Genomic DNA, 21675 nt, shown 5'->3' with positions numbered 1-21675 from the left:
TGCCCAGTTTTTAAACATTTTCATTCCATTTTAACCACTTCTGCTATTATTAGTTTTTCCATTTGATTTTGACTAAATTCATCTTTAATTCTTTTATCCATCCAGCAAATGCCATATCTGCAAAGAAGCTGAAGAAACAGTGGACCATCTAACTAGCCATTGCAAGAAGAATGCATAGATCGAATACAAACAATGGCATGCCAAAGTAGCAACAATGGTACTTTGGGACATCCGCAAAAAATACCATTCGCCTGCAAGCAAGAACTGATGGGACCAATAAAATAGACAAAGTAATAGAAAACGAAGAAGTTGAAGTGTTCTGGGACTATAGAATTCAAACAGACTATTATCTGCCACCTAACATCTTAAACCTAAAACTGTCAATATGAAAAACAAAAAAGTCTGGAAATTATTATTAAAAGGGAACTGAGTCACCATAGTGGTGAATGCCCTGCTTCGAAAGAGGAGGTAATGTACCCCCTCTTTAAGAAGCCACTACTTGGCCTGGGAATTTTTGATAACTACTGGCTGGTCTCCATACTTTTATTATGGGGGAAGATTGCTCAGAGGGTAAAGGGTCTGGAGTTAATATACAGTCACCATGCTTTATTGAATAAAACATGGTTGGATTTGCACAGAATCCACAGAAAGAAAAGGAATAAAAAGTAAATTACAGCTTAGAATATTATATGAACTCCATTTCAGGATGTGCATGAATGAAAAACAGCAAATAAAACAGAAATAAGCTTATAACATTTGATTGGGGGAATGGAATTTGGTGCACCATTTTCTATTAAATATTTTGAATTAGGTTTAGAATATTTCCAAACAGTCCTCCTCTCTTACATACAAAGGATGTGTAACTGTAACCAAACAATACACATGAACATCCAAAACTTCTTTACTTCTCTATGATTTCCAATAAAGTTACAATTTTATTCTTTGTAATTACTTCTCTAATTGCACCGTTCTTACTCTTACATAAAAGAAAATTTATTTTCCTGGCACAGAATAGGATTAGGGATGAAACTTCCTCTCTCCATAAAGTGGTTAATGGAATTATTTAAATAACATAATAGGTGAAACACAACAACAGTATTTTATTCCCATCTATCAAATTCACATGTAATCTGACCTAGAATTACACAGACACATGAAGAAAAATTATAGAGTGAAAACATTTTAAGATCTCATAATTTTAAAGGTATGAAAAAATTCAGTAATATTAGTGGTTTTCTGCTCTTCAGAGCAAAATATGAAATAAAATTGCAACAAAATCACTATATTAAAAAAGCCAAAATAAAACATTACTATTTAAATAAGCCAAAACTACATAAAAATCTATCATGAGCAATCAATTCAGGTTTTATTGCATGTTTAATACCTTCAGATTTAAGCTATAACAATAAAGGACCAGTCTTGCGTATGTTATGAAATGCTGCAGAAATATCAGAACTCCTTCACAATTAACATCAAAGACCACCAAAAACATCAAATACAAATAAAATATGTATCATCGTCATCAATTTTCATCTTCCTTAGAAATTGCAGAAATTTGGTATTGAATTTTTATTGGCCCTGCTCTATAGAATGAAATCTTGCAGTAAGCATCACTGAAAATATGAAGATATGACCCTCACCATATAAATGCTGTTTCAAACAAATCTAAATGTCAATTTCAAAATTCTAAAAGATTCATTCTAAAGTCATTCAAATTTCTGCTAGGTTTCTGTCAAGTTCCTCCATTTTAAAGTTTAACAACGCTTAAATAATTTTTTCAATTTTATAAAGTATTGAATTGACATTGTATATTTAAATACAAATTTTAATAAAGTTACATTTTATTTCAAGTTGTAAGTATTTATTCAGAAGTTACTTTTATGGATCAATGCATAGTACTAATATTGTACATACAACATAACTACATTTAGAAACATGCATAGTTTGTCACAGGAAAGTCACCATAAAAATGGTTTTCTTGCAAACTGTAGCTTTTTGCCGCAATCAGTTTGTTTTTGGAACACTAGTCAAAGTGAGATTAAAATAGCAGTAGGAGAACTGTATCTTGGAAACCATGCTAGCTTCCCACACGTAACTGAGAAACAGAAATTGCTTTTAGACATGTTATGGAATGATACATAATGTTCCTTGAACTACATTTTTTAAAAACATATTTTCAATACTTGTTGAAAATTTACTTAATAATCAAAATTTTGCTCTAGCATTAATGTGCACATTAAATAATGAAAGATGAGAGATAGGAAAATTATTTTGTGCTTGAAGGTGAAGTTGGATGTGAATGAAGTAAATATAATACTTTAATATAAAGGGCAGCATGTATTTAATGTGTTTTATATTATTATTGATGTGTTTCTGCTGCATATTAATACAAATTATTTTCAACCATTCAAATGGTATTTAAATTTTACAATTTAGTTTCCGACTTTATCTCCTTCTCTGCATGTTGTTCTGCTTCAAAACAGTCATTCAGAATCAACTTCTCCTAATCTCCATCCAATAAGACATCCAAACTTTTATCTGCACAAATTTGTGACAGCACAGAACCGGAACTTCAAAGAAAGCCTATGTGTGGGGAGAGCTGCAGGGACAGGGGTCAAAAAAGGCAAGATGGCAGCTGCAATCATGGCCCCACCCCTTTTTTGTTGTGGCCAGCAAGTCTTTTTTTTTGAACCCTTCCCTTATTAGTTTTGTTTATCAACTAATATTGCATGCCTCCAGTACATGCCACCTGCTAAATATAAACAAACAAACAAGCAAGCAAGCAAATGAATAAAAGCCCTTCCAAGTGGCACTCTTGGAACCAAATGTTATCAACCCCCGTTCTTAATGACCCTGTTCCTTAAACTGCTTTTCTCAAACAGAACAGGCATGGAGGTCTTTAAATACGTCTTCCCACTCCAACGCAGCTCCCAGTTCTCAGGATTGCATTGGGCAGGGTTCCCTTACCTATTTCCTCAATGAAGTTCTTCCAAGAGTCTGCGGTCATGGGGTGAATCATTTGCAGCGCTTCGGGGAAAGCAGCCGGGCAGTCAGTCTGCTCAGGGGTCTCCTCCGGAAAAGAAGTTGGCCCCGCCATGGAAGGAGATTCGCTTTGGTAGACGGAGAGAGGGAAACAACACCGCTTGAGCGTCAGTATCTCTTTCGAGCCTCTTTCCCAGCCTTTGCCCGGAATCCCCGCTTTCCCAAGGCAGCGACTAGCCGGGCTGTGTGAGTGGTTGCGGAATTATGGCAAATCAAAGTGAGTTAATCGGGGTTTCGGTCATCAGCCTGCGGCTGTCCTTCCTTGACGCTACCTGCGAAGAGGCATAAGGTCTCCCTAACTAGAAGTCTTTCGTTCTGGTCCCCGGGGCAGGAGGGGGACTCGGGTATTCTTTCGCGGAGAAAATGTAACCGCGCTAGACGCGGGCAAATGAAAAAGGAGGGAAGGTAGCCAAACGGGGGCGAGGCTCCATAGACGGCGGAGTTAACTCTTGCGCGCCCTTTGGGGGCTCAGGGAGAAAATTGGGGGTCTGGGAGAGCCAGCGCCAGCCAGCTGGCTGGGGGCTGCAGAGCCTCCCCTTTCCCTGCTGGAATCAGGCGGGCCCGAAAACAAAACTGAACTTCTGGAGCTTCTACCAGGAAAGGCGCAGCAGCCGGAGTTGGCGCTCTGGAGAGGAGCGAGTGGCGACGCGGCCGTGGCTGGGGCGGAAAGGGCGCCCCCGCCGAGGACGCGCGAACTCATCCCACTTTTTTGAATCCCTCACCTGCCAGCCGGGCGGCCTGCGGCCAGGCTCTCAGCGGATCCTTCGTGGTCCAAGGCGCAGGCGGCGCTGAGCGCGGCAGCCAGCAGCTCCATGCGAGGCGGTGAGGACGGCGGCGGCAACGGCAGCAGGAGCGATTCCGGCAGCAGGCGGCGGCGGTGGGTGCTGCTGCTGCTGCTGCCGAGCGATTCCGCAGCAGACGCGGGACCGGGGAAATCCGGGCGGTTGCCACGGTAACCGGGGTAGGAAGGGAGCAGCCTGCGCAGGAGGGGAAAAGGGGGGGGGCGGAGGGAGAGAAAGAGAGCGAAAGATCGGTGGCGTGGGAAAAGAGGCAGCCGCCGCCCCCTCACACTTTTCCTTGTCTTGTACTTTTACCGCTCCCAGGCACCCACTTCTTCTGCCGAAGTGGAAGTTGAAACACTTTCCCCGAATAGCTGCTTTTCCAAACGACCCGGGCAGGCCCAAAGGTCTCCTCAGAGGGTGGTCTTAGGGGAGCGCCGGGGGGTCGTCAGACAGCTTGCTGAGTCCCGCCAGTTTTCCTGCCCGAACTGAATGGTGGTTTACTTTCAATAAAATAAAAATATAGGAAGCAAATTGCCAGCTTCCAGCATTATGGTATTTTCATTTCCCAAAATGAATCCATCTCAGCTACTTTCCAAGTGCAAAAGACATTTATCTATAAAGAATGGGCCATAATGGTTTGGGATTCCTAATCGCTGTTGGCATTACATCGTGGGAAAACATGGAACCAAAATAGATTTGTCTGTTTTACATGGAATCCAGCATGGAAAGATCCATAAGAATCACAGATCTGATTAAATCTGGGGCTTTTAGAGGACAAAAAGTGAATCCAAGGCATTAGTTCTAATAGATAATCTCAGTTTGTCATGAACTACTTGAGCCTATTGTAAAATTACAGATATCTGTCTATGGAAAAAGAGATGTAATAGCCACTTACATTACCACTTGTGGCATAATTATCAAGGTGCAGAACTAGCACAAAACCCTGAATCTGATCCACACAATCTGATCCACACAATTTTACAGGACTGGGATTCACTGAAACAACTACAAATCATAATCCATGTCCCCATTTGCACCTAGCCACAGCACAATCATGCAGTGGTAAGACTCATTTTTCCTCTTATCCCATGACATCATCTTAATCTAGGCAACAAGTTAAGACAAAGCTTAAATCATCTACAGTTGTACCTTGCAGCCTCAAGGTGTACAAAATGTTAGCTTTGTGTCTAGGAATGAGCCAACAGAGGCAGGGGATGAAGATAAGAATTAGGATGGACAGCCAGTTTAAGGTAGGGATGAGCAGATAGTGGGGAAATATCCATCCATCTTGAAAGGACCTCAGAGTCCTTTCAAGTCCAGCTTCCTTCTTAATGCAGAATTCACTACACAATGTTGGCTTTCCAGCCTTTCTTTGAAGATGTCCACTGGAGGAGAACATGCTACTATGCACTTCAGGAGGCAACCAAATAAATCAAATAAATAAAAATCAAAATCAAATAAATAAACTGCTCAGAGTTGCCTTGAACTGTGAAATGGACAGCACATAAATGTGACAATATTCTATTCCACTGCTTGAAAACTATGAGGACATTTCATATCTGAATCTATTTCATTGTGGTTTCAAACCACCAGTTCTGGTTTGGTCCTTCAGAATGATAAAGAACAAGTCCTGCCTGCGCTATTCAAAGGCTCTTTGAGTAATTAAAGATTGCAGTCATAGTCTTAGATAGACTAAATGTACCCAATTCCTTTAACTATTCCACCTAGGACTTAATTTCCAGTTCTTTGATCTTGGTAGACATCCTCTGAACTTGTTCCTTGTCCATAATAGACTGCATTGCCAAGAACTAGACCTGGAACTGAAAATACTGCTTGGGCAAAGCAAAGTAGTACATGCCAAAATAGCTTTTGCCATATCCTGTCAAGAATAAAAGAGCTAATAAAATAAAAGTTGCATATTTCCAATCCATCTTTCTAATATTGTTCATTCTTCCTCAAAAATGTGTAGGATAATGATGGATGACATGTACAGATAATTGTCGACTTTCAACCATTTGTTTGCTGACCATTTAAAGCTAAATGTGACTTATGAGTGTTTTTCACAAGCCTATTGCAGTATTCCTGTGGTCATGTGATCAAAATTTGGACATTTAGCCACTGGTATGTATTCATTTATTTTATTTATATTTCGTATTTCTTAAGGGCCCATCTCTCTTGGAGGAAGACTATTTATTTGTGAGCGCTGTAGTGCCCCAGGGTCATGTGATCACCTTTTGCAACCTTCTGACAAGCCAAGACAATGGGGAAGCCAGATTCACTTAACAACCGTGTTACTAACTTAACAAATGCTGTGATTCACTTAACAATTCCAGCAAGAAAGGTCGCGAAATGGCACAAAACTCACTTAACAACTGCCTTAGCAATGTAAATTTTGGAGTCAATTGTGGTCGTAAGTCGAGGACTATTACCTGTATTACGTCTAGAAATCTAGAAGTTTTCTTTCCCTGCTGTGAAACTGACTAGAAGAGATAAAACTGGAACTTGTTAGAAGTTTGTAAAATGAATACAGAATGAGCATTCACAGATGAAATTCACTAGCAAATGGGAATTTATAGGGGAACTTAAGTGAACTTAACAGCTGCGCGGGTGATAGATGGAGCCCCTCGTGGCTCCCATATGACACCTATCCTGCGCAGACTGCACTGGCTTCCTGTGGCCTTCCGGGTGCGCTTCAAGGTTTTGGTGACCACCTTTAAAGCGCTCCATGGCATTGGGCCGGGTTATTTACGGGACCGCCTACTGCGACCGAATACCTCCCACCGTCCCGTGCGCTCTCACAGAGAGGGTCTCCTCAGGGTGCCGTCAGCGAGGCAATGTCGTCTGGCGACGCCCAGGGGAAGGGCCTTCTCTGTGGGGGCTCCCACCCTCTGGAACGATCTACCCCCCGGACTTCGTCAGCTTTCGGACCTTCGGACCTTCCGCCGCGGGCTTAAAACATACTTATTTAATTGTGCAGGACTGAGCTAGATTTTAAATTTTGGGTTTTAAATTGGGTTTTATTTCTATTTTTAATTGGACGGGCTTTAGAATAAGTTTTTTAAATGTTTTATATTGTATTTATATTCTATTTATCTGTTTTTAGTGCCTGTAAACCGCCCTGAGTCCCTTGGGAGATAGGGCGGTATATAAATATGATTAATAAATAAATAAATAAAAAAAATAAAAACTTGGCAGAATAATTTGTTCTGGCTACCTGGAAGGAGGGAAAGCCAAACCTCACAGTCTGCCAAGTGGTTTGTAAGAGGAATGCACTTATGAACAAGCATAATTAATTTTAAAATATTGTTTCTATGCAGATCTACATGCTACAGACAAATGATATTGTAAAAAAATAAGTTAACATAACAGCGATTGGAGCCTATTATTGCATTGCTGAAGAATGTATAGAAAGAAGGGGAAAAGAAATCTCAGAACCACTGAACTATATCTTTCAAAGATCCTGGAGCACAGGGGAACTGCCAGAGGACTGGAAAAGAGCTGATGTAGTTCCCATCTTCAAAAAAGGGGAAAAAACAGATCCAGGAAACTACAGACCTATCAGCCTGACCTCAATACCGGGGAAGATTCTGGAAAAGATAATCAAGCAACGAATCACCGAACACCTAGAAGCACACAAAGTAATGACCAAAAGCCAACATGGGTTTGTCAAAAACAGATCATGCCAGACTAATCTTATTGCATTCTTTGACAAAGTGACAAAATTAGTAGACCAGAGGAATACTGTCGATATAATTTACTTGGACTTCAGTAAAGCATTTGATAAAGTAGATCATAACGTACTACTAGATAAAGTAGAAAAATGTGGGTTAGACAGCACCACCACCAGATGGATTCGTAACTGGCTGACCAACCACACTCAACGTGTAGTCCTCAACGGAACTACATCCACATGGAGGGAAGTATGCAGTGGAGTACCCCAAGGCTCTGTTTTAGGCCCAGTACTCTTCAACATCTTCATCAATGACTTGGACGAGGGGATAGATGGGGAACTCATCAAATTTGCAGATGACACCAAGCTGGCAGGAATAGCCAACACTCCAGAAGATAGGCTCAAGTTACAGAAAGATCTTGACAGACTTGAACATTGGGCTCTATCTAACAAAATGAAATTCAACAGCGAAAAAAGTAAGGTTCTACATTTAGGCAAAAAAACCAAAATGCGCAGGTACCGTATATGTGGTTCCTTGCTCAATAGTAGTACCTGTGAGAGGGATCTTGGAGTCCTAGTGGACAACCATTTAGATATGAGCCAGCAGTGTGCAACTGCTGCTAAAAAAGCCAACACAGTTCTGGGCTGCATAAACAGAGGGATAGAATCAAGATCACGTGAAGTATTAGTGCCACTTTATAATGCCTTGGTAAGGCCACACTTGGAATACTGCATTCAGTTTTGGTTGCCACGATATAAAAAAGATGCTGAGACTCTAGAAAGAGTGCAGAGAAGAGCAACAAAGATGATTAGGGGACTGGAGGCTAAAACATATGAAGAACGGTTGCAGGAACTGGGTATGTCTAGTTTAATGAAAAGAAGGACTAGGGGAGACATGATAGCAGTGTTCCAATATCTCAGGGGTTGCCACAAAGAAGAGGGAGTCGGGCTGTTCTCCAAAGCACCTGAGGGTAGAACAAGAAGCAATGGATGGAAACTAATCAAGGAGAGAAGCAACTTAGAACTAAGGAGAAATTTCCTGACAGTTAGAACAATTAATAAGTGGAATGACTTGCCTTCAGAAGTTGTGAATGCTCCAACACTGGAAATTTTTAAGAAAATGTTGGATAACCATCTGTCTGAGATGGTGTAGGGTTTCCTGCCTGGGCAGGGGGTTGGACTAGAAGGCCTCCAAGGTCTCTTCCAACTCTGTTATTATTATTATTATTATTAAGAGAGAGAGAGATTTATAATATTTTTCTCTGGCATTAACACAATGACTAGATTTATGCAATATGTTCAGTTTGATAACTTTTAACCTTACTGTGGTTGTTTGTGACTCACCATTTTGTGCAACAAAACCAATTTAGCTGGCTTATTAATATTCAACGTATTGTACAAATACATAAAATATATTATTTCCATAATCAAATTAAATACGTTGTGCAAAATCAAGTTTATATATTCTAGCACCTTGTGCTCACATTTCAAACTTAAAAAATACTGCACTATATTCAATATTGTGTGTTTCCTGGATAGCAATTTGGTATATAAAATACAAATTGATGCCTAAAACACCAAAGGTATTTCAGCACCAATCTTGCAAAATTGTCTGATAACAATTTTTATGGAGATGAATGAAATGTGTTTTGTTGAGCAAAGTCTAGGTGATCTAAGTTTAGGTGATCTGGACAATAGCCTGCATCTGTCTTTGTATGAGTTTACCATCCACCATAAGACCCAATATGTATGAGAAATATGCATTTGATCTCTTCATCTATGCACTAAAGAAGGGCTGTCAAACTCCTGGCCCACGGGCCAGATGTGTCACGCGCTGGCCACGCCCACGCCTGGTTTAACGAAGGGGGGGGAAGTCCCAATACGTCACGTGACATCGCCTGCACTAAAACATCCTTAAGGATTACTTATTATATTTTTATACTGCCCAATAACAGGAATTATTTAATGTATAGCATCATTATTTTATTATTCCAAATATAATTTTAACAAATATTTTTTAAATTTCCACAGTGTAGAAAATTATCCAGTATTTCCTGGGTTATTTTTTACCCAAATACTAACTAGTTTTGATCCTATTTAATTTTCAAGGTCATCTAGTTGTGCTCAATACAGTCGGTTAGCTGGAAGAAAACTAAGTTGCATATTCTATACCATATCTAATCAATCTCTAAATATTTTATCAGAGAATCCAATTTAACTAATTTCATAACCAATTTCACCATGCTGTTAGAATTTTCCTCACATATACTTCCTACAAGTATTTTGCAACATATTGAATTTGGCAATAAACAAATATAAAATGAATTTAGAGGGAAAATAGCAGAACAGATTGGTGCATATGGTGCATTCATCCTAGCTTAGGACTTTTAATATCTTATGGAACAGGTTATTACAGTACAAACATCGGTGATTCCTCATCCATGACTAGAAAACCTTGCATGCAGATAATTAAACCATAGGAAAGAATAAAAGGAATGATCCACAACGTAATGATCAGGAAGTTGGGAATATATCCCTCGTTAGTAAAACTGTCTTCTGAGTCTTTCCTCTATATTGAATTGAACCCACTATCTCACTACGCCCCATGTTCCAATCTATGGAGATGTTTCAAAAGGATATAATGATTGAGGATGAAACAATCACTAAGAGGTTTTCCATATGCATAATGCACCTATTTACTCCCCAAATTGCCTGTGACTGCCCTACTGAGATGTCAGTCATAGTCACACAACTTTCTCAGAATAGTGCATTATTCCATCATTAGATGATGATATAAAAAAAGACACCTAAAGAGTCGTATAGATGACTTTGAAAGCATCTTATGGTAGCCTAAAGTCTTTTCATGCAGTCAAGAGCATAAGGGTTTGGATTGTCATGGATGTTCTTGTAAATGAAACTATTTTTATTATTATTTCTTATATAGTTTGCCATTTACTGCCAGTCCATTAACCCATTTCTGTGTTTTCCATTTTTTTTATTAGAGAGATTCTCCATGGTCTCAACCAATTTCCTTTTATGTTTCTCAGAGGTATTGAGATGGTGGATTAGATGGCTTTTAGCTCTGAGCCAGCAGTGCAATTATTATATTCATTTGCTGTCCAGCTTAATTTTTTTTTTACATGTTGCAGTGTAGAAGGGGAGCTATTTTCATTTTTTACCTATTTTAGCACATATTGGGCATTTATTTTTATACAATGAAAATTAAGAATTGAATCCACTCTTTTCCATCAACATAGAGACATCCAGATATAAACTACATAAAGACACATCTATTACTGGGATTTTAGAATTCTAGTAATTACTCCCATTTTCTTTTTGACATAATTTGCTTCCATAGATTTACCAGTTCTGCAGAGATCGTTCCCCTGGAAAAGAATGGATGCAGATACATTAACATTTCAAATCCTTCTGGAATTGGATTTAGGTAAAAGAGAGATGCAGATGACAACTCCTTTTGCCCATACAAGCTTTAGAGAACATTGGAGGGGGATTGTGGAATTATACAGCTAACCCTTTCCCAATACTGATGTATGACATGGCTGCACATATATAATTATGGCAGAAACTTATTATACCATGTGTTCCTTTACTCACCACATATACTGATACATACATACGTACTAAGATCCTTGTATGAGAGGGGATTCTGATTTTGCCAACTTCTTCCACCACATGTGGAATTCTTGACATATATTAATGTTTATAGACAAACTGTTTCATCATGCTGTCTAAACAGATTAGAATGATTTCTATCAGAATTTATGTGATTATTACATAAAGATTTGGAGCTGAGATAGATTCTATGGCCCTCTATTATATGTTTCTTCAAGAGAGTCAGAGGACAGGATGAACCTCTTTAATATCCTTTTTTGGTTCACAGATATTTTTCAAGCATTGCTTTGCTTTTATGGTGTTATTTTTCAAATAAATGCTTGTAAGTCTTCCTCCGTGGCTATTTAAATTAGGTTGGAGGGTTTAAATATATTCCACGTTAGAAATTTTAGATTAAAATTATTCTGTTATACTTCATTTGGCACAAGCCTGAGTTAAACAGGTGCAGTATAAAATTGAGTTGGGGCCATTTTATGCATTTGCATTTGAAAGAGAATGCATTATGTGAAAATATTTTTTTTCCTTAAAAATTCTGGCAATGCTTAAAAGGATTTCAAAGAGAAGAGCGAGATGATATCACCAGTTTGGCATTTGGTTAATGAATGTTGTAGTCATTTCTTACAGATGAAAATAAAAATGGTATGTCTATTTGGAAAAAAATTAAGCAAAGTGGCAAAATATAATTTCTGAATAGGGTTCTATGTTTTACAACTCAACTATTAAACTTGTTTGCTTTGTTTTACATCAGATTCATTTGGGGAACAGGGGATATTCCTATTCAAACAATGGTCAGCTTCTTTAACTATATAATAATAATTGTTCTCATGAAAAACCTGACATTTTGGCCAGATCTATTAGTCCGGCTACAATACAGGCCTAGCTCTAAATTTATGTCCAGAAATTGCTCATCTAAGAAGTTGCTGACATGGAAGTGATGTTGGAGGAAGAGATCAATAATGAGTGTGCCCCATTTTTAAACACTGTTGCATGGAGGTGCTAGAACTATTATGTGAATCCAGTTCTGTCCCTATAATTGGTAGATCCATAAGTAGTCCATGGAGGACCATGAAGCTGGAGAAGAGTAGGCAAAAGGGCATTCCATCAACCAAAGCAATAAAAAAATGGTAAGAAGGACTGTCTCCTTGTCGGCAGAAGCAGTGCAAACGTCGTAATTCACTCAGTGATGACATAGTGAGCAACAAACAGCTGGCAGCATGTTCTGTTCTTTTTCCTTAAATGCACCTTATATTAGCTCTCTCATTTTGATGAAAGGAACGCCATATTGTCAGCATTTTTTCATAGATGTTGTGATGATGTATGTACAAAACTGCAGGATGTGCATTGTGTGTCTCAACACAGAATTTTGTCATTTGCCTTTCCCAACTCCTGGGCAGGGATGCTTGTTTAGCACTTTAAAAACTGCATGTACATGAGGCCATTTAAGACCTGGTTTAGAAAATGGCAGTCAGGAATTAAATAAACAAATGCCCCTGTAGAAGTCAGTGCCTTCAGGCAATGTCCTAAGGAAACAGCATTAATAAACCATTACCAGGATTTATTTATGTCACAGTTAATGGGACATGAAGACAAGCCTTAAATCTCTCTTTATTGGCCTAAATCCAATCCATTACTCTGCTTAGGCACTAGTCTAAAAGACTGTTAGCCTCGGCTATATCCGTGAAAAAGGAATGGGTGTCACCCTCATATTTGCAATGCATGAATCTTAGCCTCTCATAATCTACTTGAGAATTCTCCTCCATGCCCTGCCTTCACTGGAACTCCTACTGATATGCCTTCCTTTCATGTCAAAGGGAAGCTCTCTTTCCTACACTCTTCCAGAGACAATATGATCGTATTTTATGAATGCTTTTGAAAAAAGTGTCTAAAAATTGCTTTAGATCACAAAAAATGGGTTCTAATTTATCCACAATGTGATTACTTCAGTGACTGGTTTCAGTACATTTCATGTATCCAGAATTGTTCTTTCAAACCCAGACATGAAACTGAAGCTTAGTTCCATTTTGAACACTTATATAAACTTTCACAATTTAATTTATCTTGTCATACCAGCTGAGGTCAAAACCACTTACCGTATATACTCGAGTATAAGCCGACCCGAATATAAGCCGAGGTACCTAATTTTACCACAAAAACTGGGAAAAACTATTGACTCGAGTATAAGCCGAGGGTGGGAAATGAGGCAGCTACTGGTCAATGTAAAAAATAAAGATAGAGCCAAGTAAAATAACATGAATATTTATTTGAACGAAAAACAATAAAAGTGCAAAAGGGGGAAGGAGGATTCCCAGCTTTAGAAAATTTAGAACTACGCCGCCTTTGGTATGACCTGAGCATAGCTCATAAAATTATCTGCTACAATGTACTTCCTATCAATGACTACTTCAGCTTCAACCACAACAATACACGAGAACACAATAGATTCAAACTTAAAAGTGAACCTCTCCAATCTAGATTGCAGAAAATGTGACTTCAGTAACAGAGTTGTTAATGCCTGGAATGTGCTACCTGACTCTGTGGTCTCTTCCCAAAATCCCCAAAGCCTTAACCAAAGACTATCTAGTATTGACCTCACCCCATTCCTAAGAGGTCTGTAAGGCGTGCATAAGAGCACCAGCGTGCCTACCGTCCCTGTCCTAATGTTCCCTTTAGTTGTATTCCTTTTATGTATTCAATTCATGCTTATATTTATATAATTATTTAATATGTATTTGACAAAATAAAATGAATAGAATAGAATAGAATAGAATAGAATAGAATAGAATAGAATAGAATAGAATTTTTATTGGCTAAGTGTGATTGGACACACAAGGATCTACCACTTCTTTGGATGCCCTTCCCAAATTGAACACTGCAAGCATGAAAATGAGTCCTCCTTTAGCTTCCAAGGGACCAGGGTGCCTCTGAAGGTCAGTGCTCTAAGTACTAAGAACCCAGCACAAATCTAAGCCTGTATGCACACCAACAGTGAAAATACCCTGCACAGTGTCTCTTGGAAGAGAAGGTTAATTTTCATAGACGTTGGGGTGGCTCTTTTTTTTTTTTTTTGGCAGGGCAATAAGGGTCTCTAATATCATTAAACCCACTTTAGAAGTCTCTGTGTGTGTGTGTGTGTGTGTGAGAGAGAGAGAGAGAGAGGAGGCCCGCTGAGCAAAGCGGCGGCGGGAGGCCGGGGAAACGCGAAGTAGTCGGAGATCTGCTTGATGGGGCGGATGGGACCTGGGCAGACGCCGATGGCCATGTGCTCCTGGATGCTGATGGGCGGCTTGTCGCCTTTGCGGTGGCTCATGCAGGTGGCGCCCGGGAAGGAGGCGGCTGCGGGGCTGCTGCGGGAGCCGCTGGTGCTGCTGGTGCTGTTGATGCTGCTGCCGCGCCGTTGCTGCCGCCAGGAGAGGCCGTCGCCAGCCCGGCCCTGCGCGCCGAGCGCCCGCCACGCTGCTGGCTGCTGGAGGAGGCGGAGGAGGACGGGAGGCGAGCAGCGGCGGCGCGGCGGCGGGCGGCGGGCGGCGGACGCGGACGGCAACGGTGGGCGGTGGAGGTGATGTCACCGGCTCTGCCCAGCCCTGCCCAGGCGAGGCCAGCAAAGGGCCGGGCGAAGGCGACCGAGGCGGGCTCGCAGCCCAGCTGAGCCGCTACGGAGGGGGAGGGAGAGCGGGGCCGGCTAGGCTCCGGGAAGGCAAAACGGGAGGCGTTCGTCCACCGGGATAGACTGCTGCTGGAGCTGGAGGCTCGAAGGAAAGGGAAGGGGAGGGGCGGCTGAGAACGGGCTCGTTTAAGGCTCTTCCAAAGCAGCCCTGCTGAACCGCTACGGAGGGGAGGGAGAGCGGGGCCGGCTAGGCTCCGGGAAGGCAAAACGGGAGGCGTTCGTCCACCGGGATAGACTGCTGCTGGAGCTGGAGGCTCGAAGGAAAGGGAAGGGAGAGGGGGGTGGTGGAGCTCAAGGTTCTTTAGCCCTAGACACCTGCCCCGCTAGAGAAGGGAGGGAGATCGGGCCGGCCAGTCTCCGGGAAGGTAGACGGGCCGGATTCTTACTTCGGGATAGACTGCTGCTGGAGCTGGAGGCTCGAAGGAAGGGGAAGGGGAGGGGCGGCTGAGAACGGGCTCGTTTAAGGCTCTTCCAAAGCAGCCCCGCTGGACCGCTACGGAGGGAGGAGGCGGGGCCGGCTAGGCTCCGGGAAGGCAAACGGGAGGCGTTGTCACCGGGATAGACTGCTGCTGGAGCTGGAGGCTCGAAGGAAGGGGAAGGGAGAGGGGGGCGGTGGAGCTCAAGGTTCTTTAGCCCTAGACACCTGCCCCGCTAGAGAAGGGAGGGAGATCGGGTCGGCCAGTCTCCGGGAAGGTAGACGGGCCGGATTCTTACTTCGGGATAGACTGCTGCTGGAGCTGGAGGCTCGAAGGAAGGGGAAGGGGAGGGGTGGCTGAGGACGGGCTCGTTTAAGGCTCTTCCAAAGCAGCCCTTCCAAAGGGCTACGGAAGGGAGGGAGAGCGGGGCCGCAGTAACTGAGAAAAGCCTGACGAGGGGCGGCTGGGCTACCTTCTGGCCTCGCGAGTCGGCCGTCCGTCCGTCCGTCACTTCTCGGCTCGGCAGCCGGTTTTGAAAAAGGTTCCGTCGCTGGGTTTCGGGACTTTTGTTTTTTAAAAACACCACCTTCCCTTTTCTCCCTAGTTGGGCGTTTTCCCAGTTCCTGTTTTTTCCGCCCTTGCCTGTTGAGTTTTACCTGACAAGTTTCTTGCGCTTCCTCGACCTCCCTCCTCCCTCCGTCCTTTCCTTCCCCTCCTCCCTCCCTGTCTTGTTTGTAGCCCCAGCGTCCCCTTTCGGTTGTATTTAAATCCAGAGCTTGAAACCTCCTCAGTGGGAGGAGAGGAAGCGTCGATTTGGCAGCTGACCGCACTTGCACGGGCTGGGTAAGGAGAGCCCTAGGCGGCCTGCGGCGCCGGGGAGGGAGAAAAGAAGAAGCAGCCAAGAAAAAGGTGGGGTGGGGTGGGGAAATGAATTTAGGAGGGCGAGCGTGTGTGTGTGTGTGTGTGTGTGTGTGTGTGTGTGTCTGCGCCCGTCACCCGCGAGGAATGCCAGCTATTTCTTTGAAGGCGGGTGTGTAGCCAGGCGCCTCCTTCCTTCGCTTGAAACCCGGAGGGTTTTCACTCTTCGCCTCCCGCGTGTGTATTTGTCAACAATTATAACTCTTCGGTCGGGTCCTTGCCTTGCCTCGCCTCCTCGTGCCTCTCTGTCAACGCTGTCAACAATTATAACTAACGCGCGGGTAATTGTGCGTGAGGGGGTGTGCGCGTGTGTCCACATAGGAATAAGTACGCATGCGCGCGCACTAACGAGAGCTAGCTGCCTGCGGTAGAAAGGACTCGCTGCAAGAGGAAGGGCTGAACGGCTTGGCTCGAGTATAAGCCGAGGGGGCGCTTTTCAGCACAAAAAACGTGCTGAAAAACTCGGCTTATACTCGAGTATATACGGTATCTCTTTCTATTGTAATGCAACAAATGGAAGACAAAAATAAATAACTAAATGGCCACCCTTCTAGGTACTCAATTTTCCCAAATGAAATCTTATTATGATCCAAATGCAAAATAAGTCTAATATCATGCATATATCTCTTTTTAATAGTCCATTTTTATCTATGTCATGATAATAATTATATTAAGGTTACAATGAGATTTATAAGCTTCCTAATCAAATGAAATATTTAAAAAGGTTTGTAGATTTACCCAGATATAAAAATATGCATATTCTTAATTTCATGCATTTTTTAATGGGCAGATATGAAACAATGAAAATAAAAATGACAGGGTCAGCTTTTGTTTCTCGAAACACTCCTACATTTACATTAACACCTAATCTCCCCTAAAGCAGGAGAGAGCAATAACCTAAGCTGAACCTTCAGAAAATTGAGAATTCAAATTCTCAGAACCTAAATTATAGAGTCAGAGAATCTTGGCTGGAAGGGACCACAGAGGTTTTCTAGTCCAATCCCCTTGCTCAAGCTTTCTACCATCCCAGTCAAATGGTTCTCAAGTCTTTTTTAAAAAAAACCCTCTATAACCTCAACTATTTTTAACTCAATATCTATTGGATTCTAAATGAAATATAGGAAAGAAGACAAATCTTTAAACATGAACAAGTGACTCTAGCTTCCCCGTTGACTTTGCTTGTCACAAGGTCACAAAAGGTGATCACATAATTCTGGGATACTGCAACTGTCATAAATAGGAACCAGTTGCCAACTATCTGAATTTTGATTATGTGACTGAGTGGATGCTGCAACAGTCATGAGGAAATGGCAGTTTTTTCAATGCCATTGAAACTTCAAATGGTTACTAAACAAACTGTTGTAAGTCGAGGATTACCTGTATTTCTCCTCTCCAGCAGCTGGTAGCTGTTTTATACAACTTTTTTACCCTGAGTTATGTGCTATGTTCTCAACTGCTCTGTAACTACTCCTCCCCATGTTTTCCTCACCTTTTCTACTAGTACATGTCTGTTTTACCCTGCCTTAGTGGCTGGAATCATTCAGCATTTTCTGTCACAGTTCTTCCTGCTTTAGTAGTTAGGTTTGAGATCTGTGGAAGGCTTTCTGAGGAAAGTGAGGATTCTAATTCTCTGTGAAAATTTGAAGCAATATCTGAATTTCAATATTAAGTGATTGAAGTTGAAATAGGTTTTGCTTCTGGGATAAACTGATATTGGAACTCCTAAGCCAATAATTAGCAATTCTTTTTGCACTTAAAAAGCCCATTGAGTGAATTTGGGAATTATTAAAGTGGTCAGGATCAAAAAAATGTCTTTTTTGGGAGGTGGGTTTTTAAAAAGATGATATTCTCTTCAAACTTCTTTGAATGGAGGAAAATCAGCCCTTTAAAAGTTTATGTAGAACTTAAGACATCTATGATATTCTTTGGGTCCTTCTCCATACAGTTTCAGAATTGGGACAAATATTTTGGCCCTGCACACTTTAGAAAGCACCTTGGATTGCCCACTTCTGTCCTAGACCATTATTCCCATAGGTAGCCAGCAGGCACAATCAAAGTCTACCTTCTTTTCTTATACAGGGATGGGCAAGCAGGCAGATTGACTGGTTGATAGGCAGTTGAGAAGGTTGGGTTGTTGCAGTGGGCAACACTACTTGTGACAAAGGTGTGAGAAGAATCCTGTCATCTTTTCTAATTAACTTTTCTAGCCAACCAAAAGACCACTTTTAAAAGTATTCCTATATCATAATGGTTTCCAATCTGGCTTTCATTTGTTCTTTATTATAATGCCGTCTGAAACTGTGCACTGCTAGACAACATGCCAGTCTTGACAATCAGGAGTCAAACAATTTGGCTAATGAGATTAAATAAATAAATAACTGAACTGAACTAAGAGGATGGAGGACAGAGGAAAAAAAATAAAGAAACAGAAATCAAAATGGGAGGACAATATTGACTAACCAATTTTAATCTTAATAAAATAAAAATAATGTTACCCTTTCTATTTTATTTCTGTATTTTCAGGGAAATAAGATATTATTTTTCTTACCTTTGAAACCATTGTTCTTCTGTGGCTGTCATATTCGGTTTTATGTGTAGAGACAGACTCTTGTGAAATATATGCAACAGTTCCTCTTTGTTCAGAAGCTCATGTTCGGTATTACCATTTTTGAGTGAGCCTTTGCATTCAGGAAAAAAGTGTTTATAAGTGTTTATAATTTGCAAGAGGAACAAGAAAGAGATGACAGCTATGTTCAGTGAGCAACACTGATGCATCTTTTTATACATTTTCCAAAATACTGAAGAAAACATAATATATTTAGCTGGGTTTGTTTCTATTATCCTACAAAAATCCCAAGCTTTAAGACCTCATTCTTTTCAGAGAAAGAAATAGTTTATTTGAAAGGTTTCCTCTGATTGCAGCTTTCAATATCCTTCACTTTATGAAACAGAAGGATGAAAGTAATGTGTGTTGTGATGCTTTCAGAGAAAAATGCTAACAATTGGATGTACTGTAGACATCAGTAATCCCAGAAACAGTAAAGTAGAAAGGAGTCAGGATGGTAATGGTCAAATTTGCTAAAATGGAAAAGTAAGGATATCATTTTTTAAATACATTTATATGATTTATAAAGCTGCCTATGTCACAGAAGTCATTCTGAGTGGCATACAAAGATTTAAACCATAACCACAACATATAAGCTATGATGCCCTGGTTTAAACAATAAAACTCAAAATAAAAAGCCACATCACCAAGAGAATGTATTTAACCTACTAGGGGGAGGTTGTACCTGGGGGAAGAACCAGGTTTTCAGTGCCTTATGAAAGGCTAACCTGGTTCAGAGCCATCCTCTGGGAGGAGATGTTGTTCTCTGCAGATGCAGCCATAGAGAAAGTACAGCTGCAGGTCTAACAAGTTGGCATTGATTGATGGAAGGGACCCAGAGTATTCCCTCCCTGCTAAAACTAGGGAGCATGAAAAACAGTTGGGGACAGGCAATCCCACAAATAGCCTGGTTCTATGCTTTATAGAACATTTTTGGGAGTATCTAACACTTTGAATTGTAATAGAAGCCTATTGAGAGCTACCGCAGCTCACAGAGCAGAGGTGTTATATTAGTGTGTTGAGAGGCACCATAAACTACCTGAGCTGCAACCTTCAGGATCATCTACAGCAGGGGTGTCCAAACTTGGTCCCTTTAAGACTTGTGGACTTCAACTCCCAGAGTTCCTCAGCCAGCTTTGCTGGCTGAGGGACTCTGGGAGTTGAAGTCCACAAGTCTTAAAGGGACCAAGTTTGGACACCCCTGATCTACAGCTTTCAAATGCTCTTGGGGGAGCCCCATGTAAAGTTTATTACAGTAATCAAAATGAGAGGTGATTAAAGCCTCCTTGTCCAGGAATAAGAAGCATTCCTCACCTTCTGGATCCAACTGCTTGTCTTTTACTGGGACAATTTAATCATTCAGGAGGGACGTGGATCTAATACACAGCTGGCCAAAGTCACAGAGTAAAAGATCCTGCCTATCTCAATTAGGGCCAACAGGTTTAAACTCCTCCAAGACAACTGCCTCTGGCAACTCCATAGATCTCTACAACTCTTAATGAATCTGAGCAACTTTATCTGACAGATGCCTAGATTAATCTTTAGGGGTTACCCTACCTAGGAAGGTCCTGGTTACCCTAAACAGAGCTATTGGTTGGTACTCTGCAGATGGAATAAAGGTGGAGAAATAACTATATTGTGCCACCCTTATTGCCATGAGCTAATCCTTAAATAATACTCTTTCCCGTGTTCTTTGTTTTCTTTCAGCAACATTCTTGGTGTCTCTTACATTAATTCATCACCTGGGATTCCTTTGAAAACCAGAAAGCCTTTTGGAGTCCATGGACATAAAGTCTGCATAGGCATGACTTAGAACTAAAGCCAAAGTTATCTTATTTCAGGTAGTCCTTTACTTACAACCACAATTTAGCCTAAACTTTCTGTTACTAAATGAAACATTTGTTAAGTGATTCCCCCCCCCCATTTTAAAACTTTTCTTTTCACAATTGTTACGCGAATCACTACAGTTGTTAAGTTAGTAACATAGTTGTTAAGTGACTTCTCCATTGACTTTGCTTGTAAGGTCACAAAAAGTGATCACAGGATCCTAGGACACTGCAACCATCATAAATATGAGTCAGTTGCCAAGTCTCTGAATTTTGATCACATGACCATGGGAATGCTACAACAGTCATGTGTGAAAAACAGTTATAAGTCAATTTTTCACTGTTGCTATAACTTTGAATGGTCACTGAATGAACTGTTGTAAGCCGAGGACTACCTGTATTCCAAGCAGCAACTAAAGTTTCAGTTCAAACCTACCAGAGCTCTAGGAATAACCCCAAGCTCCCTTTGGAACTCAGTAGGATCTATCAGATGCCGGGGTAAACCACTTGATAAGTCCTGCTTCCCTATAGGCAGGGATGATGCCACAGAACTCCAGAGCCAGCAGAGAGTGATCTATTCATGACAAGGGACTAATGGTAACATCACCAGCTCCAGATCCCATTCCAAGTGCCTTTAGATTAAAAACAAGGTCTACTATATGCCCTTTGTTGTAGTCAAGCCAGAGATAATTTGGGTTAGATCCACAGTTGCCATGATAACCATGAATTGCTAAGCCACTTCAGAAGGCAGGTCTATACCCAAAGATGGCAAATAGTTCCCTGAAATCCCCTGGAAATTTAAGATTGAAGAACTCCAGTGCTAACCAAGCCACAGATTCTAGCAGTTCCACTAGGGAGGTTGCTATATAACAGGAAAGCTGCTACACAAGAATACCAATAAAGGAGAATATTTATAGCTCAGGGTTAAAATGAGGCATCCTTGATGCTCTCTGAGCTTGATTGTTTTCTTGCAGATGTTTCAATACCTAACATAGATAATCAGTGCTATCAATAGTCCTTTCTGATCCCTGTAGTACAATATTATAAAGAGGATCTTACACTGGACAATCTGCGGAGCAGTGCCTCTGACAGCTGTTATGGATTCTCAGGTAATAATTG

General features: G+C 41.3%; 1 protein-coding gene across 2 annotated transcripts in view; it reads right to left on the bottom strand.

The window, feature by feature from the left end:
* Positions 1 to 21675, bottom strand: part of NGEF (neuronal guanine nucleotide exchange factor) — a 75006-nt gene that overhangs the window by 33359 nt on the left and 19972 nt on the right. For both annotated transcript variants that reach the window (XM_058186968.1, XM_058186969.1), the window contains exons 3-5: positions 18674 to 18803; positions 3765 to 4019; positions 2968 to 3110 (exon numbers count right to left, since the gene is read on the bottom strand). In XM_058186968.1, coding sequence (XP_058042951.1) covers positions 2968 to 3110; positions 3765 to 4019; positions 18674 to 18803 — 528 coding nt within the window. The remainder of the gene's footprint in view (positions 1 to 2967; positions 3111 to 3764; positions 4020 to 18673; positions 18804 to 21675) is intronic.

This window comes from Ahaetulla prasina, chromosome 6, assembly GCF_028640845.1.
Source record: "Ahaetulla prasina isolate Xishuangbanna chromosome 6, ASM2864084v1, whole genome shotgun sequence".
In the NCBI taxonomy this organism is placed as follows: Eukaryota; Metazoa; Chordata; class Lepidosauria; order Squamata; family Colubridae; genus Ahaetulla; species Ahaetulla prasina.
Note: the sequence above shows the minus strand (reverse complement) of the source record. Positions and strands in the feature narration are given on the sequence as shown.